This window comes from Convolutriloba macropyga, chromosome 2 (assembly GCF_964194025.1).
Source record: "Convolutriloba macropyga chromosome 2, txConMacr16.3, whole genome shotgun sequence".
Lineage (NCBI taxonomy): Eukaryota > Metazoa > Xenacoelomorpha > Acoela > Convolutidae > Convolutriloba > Convolutriloba macropyga.
In genome coordinates this window covers 79,683,770-79,698,347 of record NC_134469.1, presented here as the reverse complement: position 1 = coordinate 79,698,347, position 14,578 = coordinate 79,683,770, and the positions used below count along the sequence as shown (strand labels likewise).

At 34.4% G+C, this 14,578-nt stretch overlaps 2 protein-coding genes across 5 annotated transcripts in view; one reads left to right on the top strand and one right to left on the bottom strand.

Annotated features, from left to right (window-relative positions):
* The window catches only part of LOC142334762 (uncharacterized), a 603,346-nt gene that overhangs the window by 299,904 nt on the left and 288,864 nt on the right, over positions 1–14,578 (bottom strand). The window lies entirely within an intron of this gene.
* LOC142334758 (echinoderm microtubule-associated protein-like 2) overlaps positions 1–14,578 on the top strand; it is a 173,032-nt gene that overhangs the window by 126,017 nt on the left and 32,437 nt on the right. For all 3 annotated transcript variants that reach the window (XM_075383033.1, XM_075383032.1, XM_075383034.1), the window contains 3 exons: positions 6,045–6,256; positions 7,008–7,089; positions 12,137–12,385. In XM_075383033.1, coding sequence (XP_075239148.1) covers positions 6,045–6,256; positions 7,008–7,089; positions 12,137–12,385 — 543 coding nt within the window. The remainder of the gene's footprint in view (positions 1–6,044; positions 6,257–7,007; positions 7,090–12,136; positions 12,386–14,578) is intronic.

The window sequence follows — 14,578 nt, the reverse complement described above, 5'->3', positions numbered from 1 at the left end:
TTGTAGGAGCCATAAAAACCAATAGCTTTACTATGAGAGCATGATAGTTGTTAATTGGGACTCATTTGAGCATGAGTGGAATCTATCAAAAATTGAACCTCTTAATGGAAACACATTTTTTTGTCGTTGAGATGAAAGCTGATTCCAAAAGAGATTTAACTGGACAGTGCCTCAATACAATTCGATCCATTTTTAATTGAAAAAATTAATGGTGAGACCGAAATTGACCTTGCTGTTACTGTGCCGCTGTTCGGAAGGTAAGAATAGTATTGGGGCACTGTCCAAAAATTGGGGCACTGTCATTGGTTTTTGTCTGTACTACCGGTAGACTACTTTAACAACAATGTAGAGTTTGTAAACTTTGATTTTTGTTTGTTTTTGCCTGTTTTTGAAATTGAAGCTTGGATATTTGCTATGGTGAATAATCCTCGCTTTTTTGGAAATGTTAACACCACGACTTCCAATGTTTTGTAAATTGTTGTAGCCATTGTCTTGGCTGGTGACAAAGAACGTCTATCGGTTTGAACCTTTGATATTTTACCTTTTTGGTATCAGCCATTGATATTTAAGGCTTTAAAATCTAAAGCTCTCGAAAGAATGTGTTTTTCAGTTACCAACTTTTCGAATGTTATTAATTGTAGTGCTTAGTGCATTATGGAAATATTTGAAAAAAGTTTGTTTCTGTGTCGTTTGTGACGTCAAAATTTTCTGTTTGTTTAACGTTTAGCTGAATGGCCCTGTTTGGAGTTTTTAAATTATTCTTTTTTTTGCAAAGTTTCATTGGTCAAATGAAAGTTACACAAGAAATTTGAGCACTTTTTAAATTTCTGAGAATAACCAGGTTTTCCGTTAATCTTTTATTTTGTTGCCTGTTTCAATCGCATGCAGGGCAAAGATGTCAAAATATTCAATCATTGTTAGGTAAGCATTGAACTAGCAACGTCTAATTTGTCTGCAATGTATAAAAAATGATGAACCCTCCGTTTGTTTTAAATTTCTATCAAGATTTTCAGTTCCCAAAATATAATACGAAGCATTTTTATTCGGCAGACCATGATGACTTTTTATCTTTTCGCCCATGCTTTACATAGTAGCTTTAAACCGCAATTCTGTTTAGTTTAAATGGGGGACCTTAATATTCAACTATTTGCAAAAATAAGTGAAAGCTTCATACTTTTGAATATTGTAGCGTGGAATCCCTGAGGGCACAGTTGTTCATTTTTCTTTTAAATCTGTGAACTCTTTCATGCTGCTGTTTTTTTCTGTTTTGGGAGTTATTTTAATGTAAAGCTACCTGCTATGCAGTAGCTGAACTGCATCTACGTGAAAAGTTAATTTTTGCTGCATCATAAACGTGCCAGCTCTTACACTTAAAAATTTTCTTTTTGATTTCCTTTTTCCAGTGACTGTTAAAGGAAATTGTATGGTTTTTTAGGCGTCTTTCACGTAGGTGAAATATTAGCTCTAGAGGACGAATAATAGGGGTAAAATATTCTGTGAAAAGATTAATTTGGCGGTTAGATGTGAAATTTATGAGATTTAACTCAACTATGTTGTCGTCAAATTTTGAACATTTACGGAGGAATGGTGCTATATGACGAGTATACACAAAAAGAGGTTCACTTTTGATTTGTTTTGATTTATCGATCGTTAAAAATAATGACTTCGTACGATTCGTTTTTCTTTCACACCTTCAGTTTGACGATTTTTCTGCAAGTGTGACTAGCATTCAAAACAAATGATTGTATAGCCTGGCTCATAAGTTTAAAGTATGCTGCTTTTTGTTTTTCTTTTTTCAATCGGTAATTCCAGATCTATTATTGGTTTCAGTTATATTGTTTAACATTTTCGAAGATTAAAATACCAAATTGCATGTTTTTGCACCGAGTATAGTATAGTCGCGATAATACACTCTAGATACTGATGCTGCAATTTTGAAATGAGAATATTAATTATAGCACACTGTTTTTATCTTGCCTAACTGAACAGAAATAAAGTGAGAAAGATATTTTGAATCGAATAGACCAACTGGTAAAATTTGATGTAAAATTTAAGTACTGTAGTGAAAATATTGGAAATCTTGAACTTCATCTTTTTTCGCCTTGATTCTTTTGGTTTTTTAGAATCCCTTTTTTCTAGTTGAATTACATTTTTGATCTGAAAAAGACAACACAATTAAACAAATAGTCAGTAAATGAAGGACTATTTGAATTGTCTAAAAAGAGTTAACACTGTTAGGATCCATCCTTCATCTCAATCATTGGGTGAATCCATAGAGTTTATTTTTCTGGTTTATTTGGAGTTTCTGATGGAAGAGAAACGGCACATAAATTACCAAATACGCGACGTTTGAAACAAAAAGACTATTTGAAAAGAAAAATTATAAAGTCGTCAACTGAATTGAATATATACCAAATTGTCATGACTCATAGTGATCAAACAAATTATTTAGAATGAATGTGTACTTAAATTGCAAAGAATTGACTGGTTGTACAGTTTTTGAAATCACCAGCATGCTTGGAGTAAGAGAAACGGGCACAAAAATTAAACTATTATTTTAAGCCTCCTTATACCCGCCGTCAGTTCATGAAAGGTTTATTTAGGCGCTCTCCTTTTTTCATTCCAAAAGATTTGGATTGTATTTGTGCGCTGTCTTTCTAAGACTCGTACAGAAGTAATAGTGATCTATTGTTTCTAATAAGTGACTTCTTTTTATAGGATGTATTCAATTGCTATTGAACGAAGTTTGATGCAATTATTGTAAACCTGTCTTTTTATCCAAAGATTTTGACTTTTGTTCTACAAACTTCTCTTCTTGTGAGCCATTTGACTTCCTCTAAATCATAAACCGGCCAACGTCAGAAAAAATGCTCGCGAACGACAGGCGGGGCAACGTGACTTGGCTGTAGCCTAGATATTTTTTATGGGCGCAAAACTTCCGAACGAGGACGGGTTGAAGTATAATAGATTGAAGAGTCAACCACTCGGGTATCAATTCTTTGTGAGAGATTATATTACAATCGCTTTTGTTTCACCAAGATTTAATTTCTGAATGAGCGCATTTTAGGTCACGCAAAAATCAAGAAATAGCAAGGAAAAAAATCCTTCGGGAATTGAAATCGAATGGCTGTTTTAGAACAATGTGGTCAAGCAAAAATTTTGCATAAAAAGACTTATATACAATAATGCTTCAAACTTCTTTCGAGAGCTATTAAACAGATCCTATGAAAAAAGACTTCCTCTAGAACATAAACCAATTTTGGAAAACTTTTGTTCTCTGAAAGAGAGTGAGAAAAGGTTTAGTTTTATGTGCAAAGTTTTCAGCCAAGGTGGTTTTTCTCAATTTTGTCAACCAGTAACTGTACCTTTGGAAGCTTTATTAACCATTCAAAAATATTTTTTGATATGCAATTTTCAGTCCATTGTTTTTTATTCTTTTTTAGCAGTTTTGTATAATTATAGTAATTGTTTGAGTTTCCTTTTGTTTTACTGTTATTTTTATTGAAGAAAATTAAATTAGTTTTTAGTTTTGGCCGATCTTGTTTCTGATGTTTTCTTCCTATTTTTTCTGTTTTTGTGATTTTTGGGTTCCTTTTTTAGGTTCAACTGTTTATATAGATCTAATCCTCAGAGTCTGGTGACTGAGCAGAGGCATGTGAGTGTGATAAAGGCCAGTTCTTAATGAAATAAATGCAGCAATGTTTTTCACGTTTTCTTTAATTTCTTTTGTCTATGCGGTTGGGTATTAATTGGTCAGTGATCAAATAAACATTATTAAGGAACTCTTCAGAACATTTTTTTAATAGAAATGAGCAAATTGGAAAGGATAGTGTAAGGTTTATTAGTCAGAGTTAATATTTTTTACTTGATTTATATTCTTTGTTTTCCCGGTGTTCAAATTAGATGGTATATTGAAGGAAATAGTTTTATTAGTTTAGTTAGTGATTGGCTAGAGCTTAAGCTAAGTTTTACTTCGTATTTATTCCAGAGTCTTCTGGATACGTGGATACGTTATTCTTAGATCTGTTCACACTCATTTTTCGAATTTTCGAACGGAAACGTTATTACGTTTGAAGGACGATTTTTACCTAACTACCTTTAAAGTGGAGTGAGAATTCGATGTTTGAGCAAATTTTTGGTTTCCGTGAGTACAAGTTTTTTTCAGGTGGGGCAGTATGACTTCTGTTTTCGGCGTTTCCTTTCTCTTCGCTGATTTTGAAATATTAATAATTGCGCCTATTTGCAATTGCTAGATTTCCTTTTACCCCTATTTTTTTTATAATTGCTATTCTATCACTGAATGCCATTAATGGCAGTTCTCGTCGGCTACTTATGAGGCATAAGTGAATTGAATTACCCCTTTCGGTTCATAGCCAAATGTTTCTCTGGCTTAAATACTGTTGTTCCCAAAAATAACCTTAGCGAATTTTTGATATTTGTCTGTATGCGTACATTTTGTCAATTTAGTCTTATTATGGGCAGATCTCATTGGTTGCTAGTGAGGTATAAGTTGACCTAATTATTGTTTCAACTTTTTATCTAGTTGTTTTCATTACTTGACACTAATTGATTTTCAAAAATTTCGCACTGCCGTCTTACCTCGATTTGTTAGTCTCATTAAAAACACGTCTTATAGGGTGGTATTCGATCGTAAATGAATATAATTATTAGCCTAAATTCATACCAGTAATTTTATGCGGTTAGAATTTCTGTCATATAGTTGTGTTCTTGAACTTTGAGTCCACTAATTTTTTTTAAAAAAATTAGATTTTTTTAAGCCAAATTTGACTTTTGCGCATTTTGTGTCTCTCTGGTTTTAGCAGAGTTGATATTTTTGATGTGCGTTTGCTAAAGATACATATTGATGATAGTTATAAATAGTGTTTTTATTTTGGATGATTATAAACGCTAGTTTTTTGGAAAAAATTTTTGTTAACTTTGCTCATATATGACTGACTATATATGAGCAAAGTTAACAAAATTGTTTTGTCCAAAAAATATGTGATTTGTTGACTGACAAAAATTAATGTTACTCGAAAAATTTGATGCTTAGGTCATTATTTAACTCAATTTTTTCGATTGTAATATCACGTTTTTCGTTTTAAATTGGTCACGACTTTCAACTTTAATTTCTTCACTTGACTTTACGTTATCAGAGATCCTTAGAGTACACTGCTAGCTGGCAATGGTTTTACGCGTACTGTACTCCTATATAGATTGTTGGGAGGTCTACCTGGGGCCGTTTTTAGTTGACTAAATATTGAATACTTGGAAATATAATTTAACAGATCAAAATATTGTTTTTACAACTCAAATGAATTTTTATAACCGTTAGTGCGTTGTTATAGCGAGAAAAACAGTAAACATTGCCCTTTGTTTCAATGGCTTTTAATGTTTTTTTCTGGATTTTTTCCTGCTTAACTTTCTATTGGAAAGTAAAGAACAGTGCGTGGATTTTACGTTTTGATAAACGTTTTATCAATTTGATGGTTTTGAAGTTTCGGCTGATTTTTTTATTTTATGAATCCTATTCAAAACTGCTCCTAAAATTTTGCTTCAATGTAATGAAAATTCTCTCATGACGACAAGAAAAGTTTTAGAGAAGTTTAAAACATTTTTGGAACATCTTGTGCCACCCGGTGGCTCTCAGCTATATTGTCGGTTTAATTGGATGTCAAAATATATATGGCAAAGCTGTTTTTATAAATTTTGTTAGAACAAAGTGAAATTGATGATAATCGCATCAAAAGGAATCTAATTTCCATTCGTATGTTAACTAGTATATCGGCACTGAGTGCTGTATATGATGTTTGAAAAACTGCTATTGAATTGGTGTGAAAAATTTTTTGAAACTTTTAATAAATGCTGTCTTACCCAATATAATTTTTTGGAAAGATTGAGAGAATCGGAAAACAGTTGCAAGAATAAAGAAAACTTTGAAACCGTGTTTTACTCAGGGTTGAAAGAAAAAAATATAAAATTATGTTAATGAAAGCACTGCTTTATTAAAAGAATCAATCGTGGAATAAGTTTTTGTGTTGAAGAGGCGAGTGGTGACTATCAATCGATGGGCGACAGTAAACCTCTTCACATGAATGGTAGCAACAGTGCATTGAGTCCCTCGGCACAGTCTGATTCCGGAACTAGTAGCGGCAGCCAGAATGGAAAGAGTGACCAGGAGAGAATCGCAGCTCTCGAGTTACAAGTGAGCCAGCAAGCGGACGAGTTGCTTTGTCTCAAGACAGCCTTTGCACAGGTACACCACTCCAATCTCGTTTGATAGTAAAAAGTCACTTGGAAGCAACGTCAGTAATTCAACGTTCATTATTTAACATCCTATTTGAACCGATGTGTATATCTCTGTTACTTTCAGCTTTGGAGTATTATTTGTGTCGAGAAAAGCTCTGAGCAATAGGATTGCCTAGGTCAATTTCATCAAGCTCACTAAGTCCTCAAATAGAGAAGAACACAGAATTGATTACGTTTGATTTAAAGCATACATATTGTTGAAAAAAAACATTTAGTTTCTAGAAGCTCTTCAAGAGAAAACGGATCAAAGAAAAATGGATTTTCTGATCAGCAATATAACGGTATTCAAGTCAGATAATATTCCATTCTAGATGTCTCAGGTAGTAATTTAATTGTTTGCGAATCACGATAGGAGGGTTCTGGGCCTAAGCGTTTTCAGAATTTCGGGATAGGGTTTTATTTTTCAATTTATTGAAATGTTCCATAAAGTAATCGAAATTTGTTTTCGCTGTCGCTTTACAGCTGCTTAAATCAAGTGCCAAGTTGACGATTTTTAGTATTTGGATCTTTTAGTACTAAGTTCTTTCTGGCCAGCTTTGATCGTCTGATTATTTGTGGTCTACTTGTCTTTTGCTCTTTCTGGGTAATATAATAAATTAGTATATTCCTGAGTTTTGTCCAAACGAAGACGTGTAATTATGGCGCTTTATATCGTTGTTTATCTGGTTTATTGTATCTTCCTTGATTTTTTTGTTCAGGTTGTTCGGCGATTGCAAGAGGTGGAATCGAGACCCGCTCCCTCCGCCAAGAGCTCTTCCTCAAGTGGCACACACAAGCCAGGTTTGTGTCTGGAGTCTTTGATCTACTTGTCTGCATCATTGTGATGATTTAGATGCATGTGTTACTTTTCGGGTGTTTTTTATCCGCTTGGGCTGGATTCATTGAAAATGAGCTCGTGAGCATTGTCATTATATATTTTTTGATGCTTCGTGAGCAAGAAAAATTGAGCCAGCTCTCATCAGAGCCCGTGGTTTAATTGCTTTCAATGAAAAGGGTGATTACTAATGGACGAGCTTTTCTGTGGCGTTCGTTGTCTACAATCCAGGAGCTTGACTGTATTTGGTTAAGATTTTCAAAAGTTTCAGAGCGCTGTACAAGATGACTATTGCTGATGATTTTTTGTACTTCGTTGAGAGCAGAGATGAGAGGATGGTTTCTTTCTTAACATCTTTTAGCAAAATTTTTAGCCTGTTGTGGCATTTTGAAGGCATGCTTAGCTTTACTTTAATTTATTGTTATCAAAATGGTGCCACCTGGTTACCGTATGAACCTTCGTGATATAATGCGTTTTTAATTTTTTTCCCTAATGGAGGTATCTATATTTTGTGAAGTGGATAACCTGTGCTTTGATTGTGTATAAAAGAAAAAATTCTGGTTACTTTGCTTGTAAAGCGATCTAAAAAATGAACCTTGCTTTTTATGATGAAACATTTTTTTCTTGGTTCACATCTAATGATGAACATCAAAATCCGGCTGAATTTGTTCTTGCTAAATACCATTTTTGTTTGCTGATTAAAGTTTTCGGAGTCTTTGTTCTCTTTCCTAGTCATTATTTTATGTTTTCTCAGTAAAACTTTCACTAGTATGATCTTGGGTTGTTTTCCGAAATCGATGTTTTTGGTCAAAATTTTTTATACCACCTATTGTTCACGCTATCTGAACACCAATTTTTTCATTTGTTTTTCCATTTAAGTTTTTATGTTATTTCTGCTTTTGCTCTCATTGGAGTAAAATTTTGCCTTGACTTTCCCTGATTTTTAAATCCGAAATGGCTCACATTTCGAATGATTTTGGTTTATTTAGCAATAGCGTTTATTGACTCTCTACTGGAGGTTGAGATAATCAAAATAGTTAAGTGGCAGTTCACCGAAGTGGTTATTAAGCGAGCGAATTTTTCTGTTCACCTCCCGCTTTTTAATCTTTCTTTTGTTTTCAAGTTTTGTTTATGTTGTCTGATAGGTTGTTGTAGATGTAGACTAAATATTAATATACAGCCTATTTTGATTAGAGTTTTGAGTTTTCTTGTTAACAAAATGAGTAAAACGCTAATTTGAAGAATTCTCAGCATTGTGGATTCTCAAGACTGTGCTGTATTGGCGCCTTTTGTTCTATTAAACTCATCTGTTCCTGATTTTCAGCCCTATTTTTGTAGGCTCTGTCTTCTACAAATTGAGTCCAGTTTTAGTTGTACAAAGTTGTTTTTTTTTCGCACGAAATTTAACAATTGAGACATTAAGTACAATTTTCTCAAAAGAGTAAAAAAAACTGTTTGGGGCTTACTATTGCTTGTGTAATATTGTTTAGGAAGGTTATTGGTTGTGATTGCAGCAGGCAACTTTCTTAGTTTCTTTGTATACTTGCACTGCATAAAAATTTTTAAATTTTCTTAATTTTTAGGTTAATTTTCTTGTCAACTTTGGCTTTATCTGAATTAAGATAGTTATGTCCTCTGCTTTTCTGCGTTCTTCCAGGAGAAAGTTGGTGTTTGAACGGTTATTTTTGTGGCAACGGCGACTTCGGGTCTGTTCCGAAATACTTGCAACCATTCTTTCTGGTCAAGATTTTCAATCCAGGAACTTGACTGTATTTGGGTAAGATTTTCAATAATTTCAAGAGCGCTGTGCAAGATGACTATTGCTGATGATTTTTTGTTCTTCGTTATGAGCAGAGATGAGAGGGTGGTTTCTTTCTTTATATCTTTTCTGAGTGAGACCTAAATAGATGGAGAAGTTTCTGCAGCGAGCAAATTTTTTAGCCTGTTGTGGCATTTTGAAGGCATGCTTAGCTTTACTTTAATTTATTGTTATCAAAATGGTGCCACCTGGTTACCGTATGAATCTTCGTGATATAATGGGTTTTTAATTTTTTTCCCTAATGGAGGTATCTATATTTTGTGAAGTGGCTAACCTGTGCTTTGTTTGTGTTTAAAAGAAAAATTTTTGGTTACTTTGCTTGTAAAGCGATCTAAAAATGAACCTTGCTTTTCATGATGAAACATTTTTTTCTTGATTCACATCTAATGATGAATATCAAAATCCAGCTAAATTGGTTCTTGCTAAATACCATTTTTGTTTGCTGATTGAAGTTTTCGGATTGTTTGTTCTTTCCTAGTCATTATTTTTTTTCTCAGTAGACTTTTCACCAGTATGATCTTGGGTTGTTTTCCGAAATCGATGTTTTTGGTGAAAATTTTCGATACCACCTATTCACGCTATCTGAACACCAATTTTTTCATTTGTTTTTCTATTTAAGTTTTTATGTTAATTCTGCTTTTTCTCTCATTGGAGTGAAATATTGCCTTGACTTTCCCTGATTTTTAAATCCGAAATGGCTCACATTTCGAATGATTTTGGTTTATTTAGCAATAGCGTTTATTGACTCTCTACTGGAGGTTGAGATAATCAAGATAGTTAAGTGGCAGTTCACCGAAGTGGTTATTAAGCGAGCGAATTTTTCTGTTCACCTCCCGCTTTTTTAATCTTTCTTTTGTTTTCAAGTTTTGTTTATGTTGTCTGATAAGTTGTTGTAGATGTAGACTAAGTATTAATATACAGCCTATTTTGATTAGAGTTTTGAGTTTTCTTGTTAACAAAATGAGTAAAACGCTAATTTGAAGAATTCTCAGCATTGTGGATTCTCAAGACTGTGCTGTATTGGCGCCTTTTGTTCTATTAAACTCATCTGTTCCTTATTTTCAGCCCTATTACTTGTAGGCTCCGTCTTCTACAAATTGATTAGTTTGTATACTGGCACTACATGAAAATTATTAGATTTTCCTAATTTTTAGGTTAATTTTCTTTTTTGTCAACTTTGCCTTTATCTGAATTAAGATAGTTATGTCCTCTGCTTTTTTTGCCTTCTTCCAGGAGAGAGTTGGTGTTTGAACGGGTACTTTTGTGGCAACGGCGACTTCGGGTCTGTTCCGGAATTCTTGCGACCATTCTTTCTGGTCAAGATTTTTGTTACAATCATATGGCATCAAGCTCTCTCCAATTCTGTTTTGGTTCATTCATTCATGCAGTGATTCCTCTGCCTGCGTGACCTCATTTTTATTGCTCTGCCTGCGTGGCCTCATTTTCACGCTTATTGGATCGATCGTTTTGTTCATGCGAGTGAAAGAATTTCTGATCATATATTACTTACCTCTTTCAATTAGACTTTCCTCATTTTCAAATTGACTTAAGCATTACTGTCAAATGACTGATTTAATCTAATAGGTTTTTTTGCGGGCCGCTTGTAAAAACAACACTTGCACCTATCACAAACGAGTTCCAATGGGCAAAAAAATTGCATTAAAGTTAATAGCCGCGAAGCGATAGCTAGCGGCTATTATTGGGGACATCGTGTTTTTTTCAATTCGTCGTTTCCATCGTTGATTCTTACGACCTGACTTCTTGGAATTTACTTTTTCAATGACTTCAGTGACCTCTACTGCTTTGCGGTTAAAATTTGTTTTCGTGACGTCATTTTTCTTTTTAGGTCAATTGCGTGACTTACCTCACTCAAAAAAATGACTTCTGACCTTATGGAACTCCAAATTTTATGAACATTTAGTAGTTAATAGTGTGCATCTAAGTAAAGCCAAACTTATATGCCCTCATTGTTGATTATTAGTCTTGAGTTTTTGATTTCGAATATCATTTTTGAACATTCTTTTTTCGGGCTTTTTCCTTATAGACCGTATGTGCCATTAAATTGACAGTCCGAATATAACCCAAAAAGTCTAGTGGTCTATTAAAGGACTGGTGGTCGATCTGTCAATCTTAATGCTTTAGTTGTTTCAATTCATGGAAGGCCACAAGCGTCTATCGCGGCTCTTTTCCGGCAATCTGCCGGCTATGTTTTAATAATTAAAATAATTTTAGGAAAGCGAACTTTAGGTATTATTTAGTTATTCAAAGGAATTATGTGGTATTTTTTGATTTATAATATTACATGTAACTTTAACCTCGTAGATATTCTAATTTACATTGAGTTTATATTCTGATTATATAAAAAATGTTTTTCTTGAATGGTTTGTGCATCTATTTCTGTACAATGTGCTTTAAATTTGAAATTGGTTGCTAGCCAGTGTGACAGGCTCTTGGAGTGACTGCTGTACATACTTATCGGGAATGCATCGCTTCTCTCGATCTACCCAGTCGCTTAATAATATTGGCACAACCTCACATTCTGGACACGGCCCCACTGCCACTTACTATAAGAGACGCATGTCCGCCAAAGGTAGATGCCAAGGGAAATGAGTCCACTTTTCACAGGGTGAAAATGCTATTGTGCCAAATGAGTTGGGTTGGGGTGACGCCGGGATCTCCTTTTCTGATATTAGAGTCTGCGTTAAATTCGGGTCACTGCGTCGTCAAAAATTGCCCCTCTTCCTTCATACGTTTGTGTTTTTCTCGAACCCCATGTTGACTGACTCCCTTTCAGCCTTTTTGTTACGGTTGTGGAATGAATATTACAACAGGGTAATATCTGAAGTTTGATATCTGAGGCGAAGTCGAGTTTTGAATAATTTTGAGAGGGCGATAGCAACGGTGTGGTAATGTTTTTCGTCAACTCTCTTAGCGATTACTCCAGTTGCATAACCACGGAAATTGATTAGACTATTTTCTTCAGGCACTCTTTACAAGGCAACGGTGGCGAGAAGAGTGGAAGAAAAGGTAGTCGCCAGAAGAGTTTCGTCACTTCATCAAATTTTCGTAGTGTTCATCAAACTCAAGTTATGCAGCTGTTGTTATCTCAACGGGTGTTGATTAAAATATGAAAGCATTTCAATTCAGTTAGGGTGTATGGAATTAACTTGTAGTCACGCGACCTTTCATTTCAGCAGCGCCGCGGTCATCGAATTTGCTTCCAAACAAGCCGGCTGCTGCTCCTACCCCCGCGGCGACCCCGAGGCAACTGAGTGGGGGTGCCTCGTCATCCAGATCGTCTCTTGCGCATACTACAAAGAGAAACGTAAGCTCTGTTGAGAATCTGAATGCGACCACTACGCACCATTCCAGTAGCAGCACCACAGCATCTACCACCCGCACCTCCAAGAAGATTGGGAGCAAAGAGGTCTCAGTGGAAAAGAGTAAGTTAAAAACAATAGCTAAATGAACCCAGAACGGGGTGCTCAAGCATTTATCCAAAGTAATTACTTTTGCATCTTCAACATTTTAGCCCAAAATGCTCAAGAAATTAGATATTGTAATAAATGCCAAGCTTGAAAAATCTTTCGCGCCCAACAGAGGGAACGGTTAAAAATTTTCTGTAAATCGAAAATGAATGTTTTATCAAAAGTATTAATGATTGCATTTTGTTAATTTTACACCGAAACAGGTAATAAACTATTCTTGAGATGTGAGTGTAACAACAGCACATTTAATTTAGGCAGACGGCATCTGACAGATGTTATTTAGTTGGAGAAATCATAAGAAAAGCTGAAAGAAAAGTCGCATTTTCAACTCGGAAATTGTTAAAAATTCTTTTTATAGCTGCGAAGCTGAGCGTAGCTATATTGCGGTGCTCTTGGTTTTTACAATCCAAGAATTGGATTGTATTGGTGCTCTGTCTTTTTTTTATTTTTGTAAGATGTTTTCACACCTGTTTACATGACTTTGAGCTTTCAAAATGGGATAAACAGGTAAAGCTCAGCGGGCATCAAGTTTCATTAGAGGCCCGCGTTTAGTAGTCCCTCAAGTACTCAGAGTGGTGAAGCTATTGGGAAGGCCGTAATTCAAGGTTAAAAAGTCATTTTTGGGAGTTTTTGACCATTCTGAAATTGAGGTTTATAAAAGTTGGTAAAGGTCCTTTGCAAGACGTAATTGCTTTTTACGGCCACTTTAAGCGCTATATCTGTTGCTACTCCAAACACAAACAGGGTAATTTATACTAATTTTTTCAAATTGTTTGAAAGTTTTTGTCATTTTTTGTTGTTTCAGACTTTCATGTCAAAAAAACTCCTCTGGGGTTTAATAAAAGGTTATTGCATAGTTTTTAGTGGTAATGAAGTGGTTTTAAACTTTTTAACTTCATGAATTTTACCAATTTTTTTAAATCATTTTTCAAATTTTCTGACGTTGTCATTATTCAAGTTTTCCAGCCTCTGGGGGCAAGAAGCCTCATCTAGGGTTTGCTAACAGTTTACTGAAAAAATTATTTGGTGATGGAATGGTATTCAACATTTTAATATCTTTTACCAATTTTTTGATAAAGCTGCATTTTTTTTAAATTTTTAATATTTTTATTCAGTGGCCAGGGAACCTCCTATAGGGTTTGCTAGTATGTTACCACATAGTTTCTAGGGGCAATAAAATAGTTTCCAATTTTTCAATTTTGCAATTGTAGGAAATTTTTTCAATAAAGCTTGCAATTTAAAATGTTCGATTGTTTTCAAATTTTTCGATTTTTGTCATTCTCTGAGTTTAACTATCTTTACTGGCCAACGAAACTTTTTAAATGTTGTAGACGGTTTAAAAAACAGAACTCCAGAGTAAAAAAAATGTTTTGACCTTTTTACGGCCCTATTTTTGGAAAATTTGTTCAAATTTTCTCTTCTCAGTTTCTTGATTTTGTCATATTTGTCCAGTTTATCTACTTTTAGTGGCAGATTCATATCTTTCAAGGTTTTTGCGTCAGTTAATGAGTATTTTGAAATGAGTCATATATGGCCTTCAAGTTAAAAGCTTCAAAGATTTTAGCAATGATCGTTTTTTTTTTGTTAGTTTGTTGGATTCTTTGTTTCTCAACTTTTGAGATTTTGTCTTGTTGGCTGGGATTGTTCAATTGATCTGCTGGTCTGGTTCATTAGGTCGGTCTTTCATTCAATTACTTTGATTGTTTTTCAGGACTTGTCCTGCTATGTTTTTTGTTTCGTCGTCTGACGCTCTTTTTTCGTTTTACATTTGTTCACACAGCAAAGCTGAAAAGTCAAATTTTCTGAATGACTTGTCCCTCTCACTAACGGCATTTGCGCGCGTGACGTCATTTCTCAATCGTTTTAGCGATAGTTTTTAGGTTATTTGCGTGATTAGATTTGATCATACGTGACCTACCTCACTCAATAAAATGACTTTTGCACTTTAAAACTTAAGTTTAATTTGATCTTGTTTAAGTTCAAAGGAAATCATTTGTGCAGTAAAGGTCCCTAATAAGAGGATTCTGCGGAATTAATTTTAAGAAGCTTTATTAATTTATCGCTGAATGTTTTTTACCTAGTTTTTTTGAGCGGCGTCGATTTTTTTTTTCAATTTAGATCTGTGTCTGTTTCTGTCTCTATTATAGG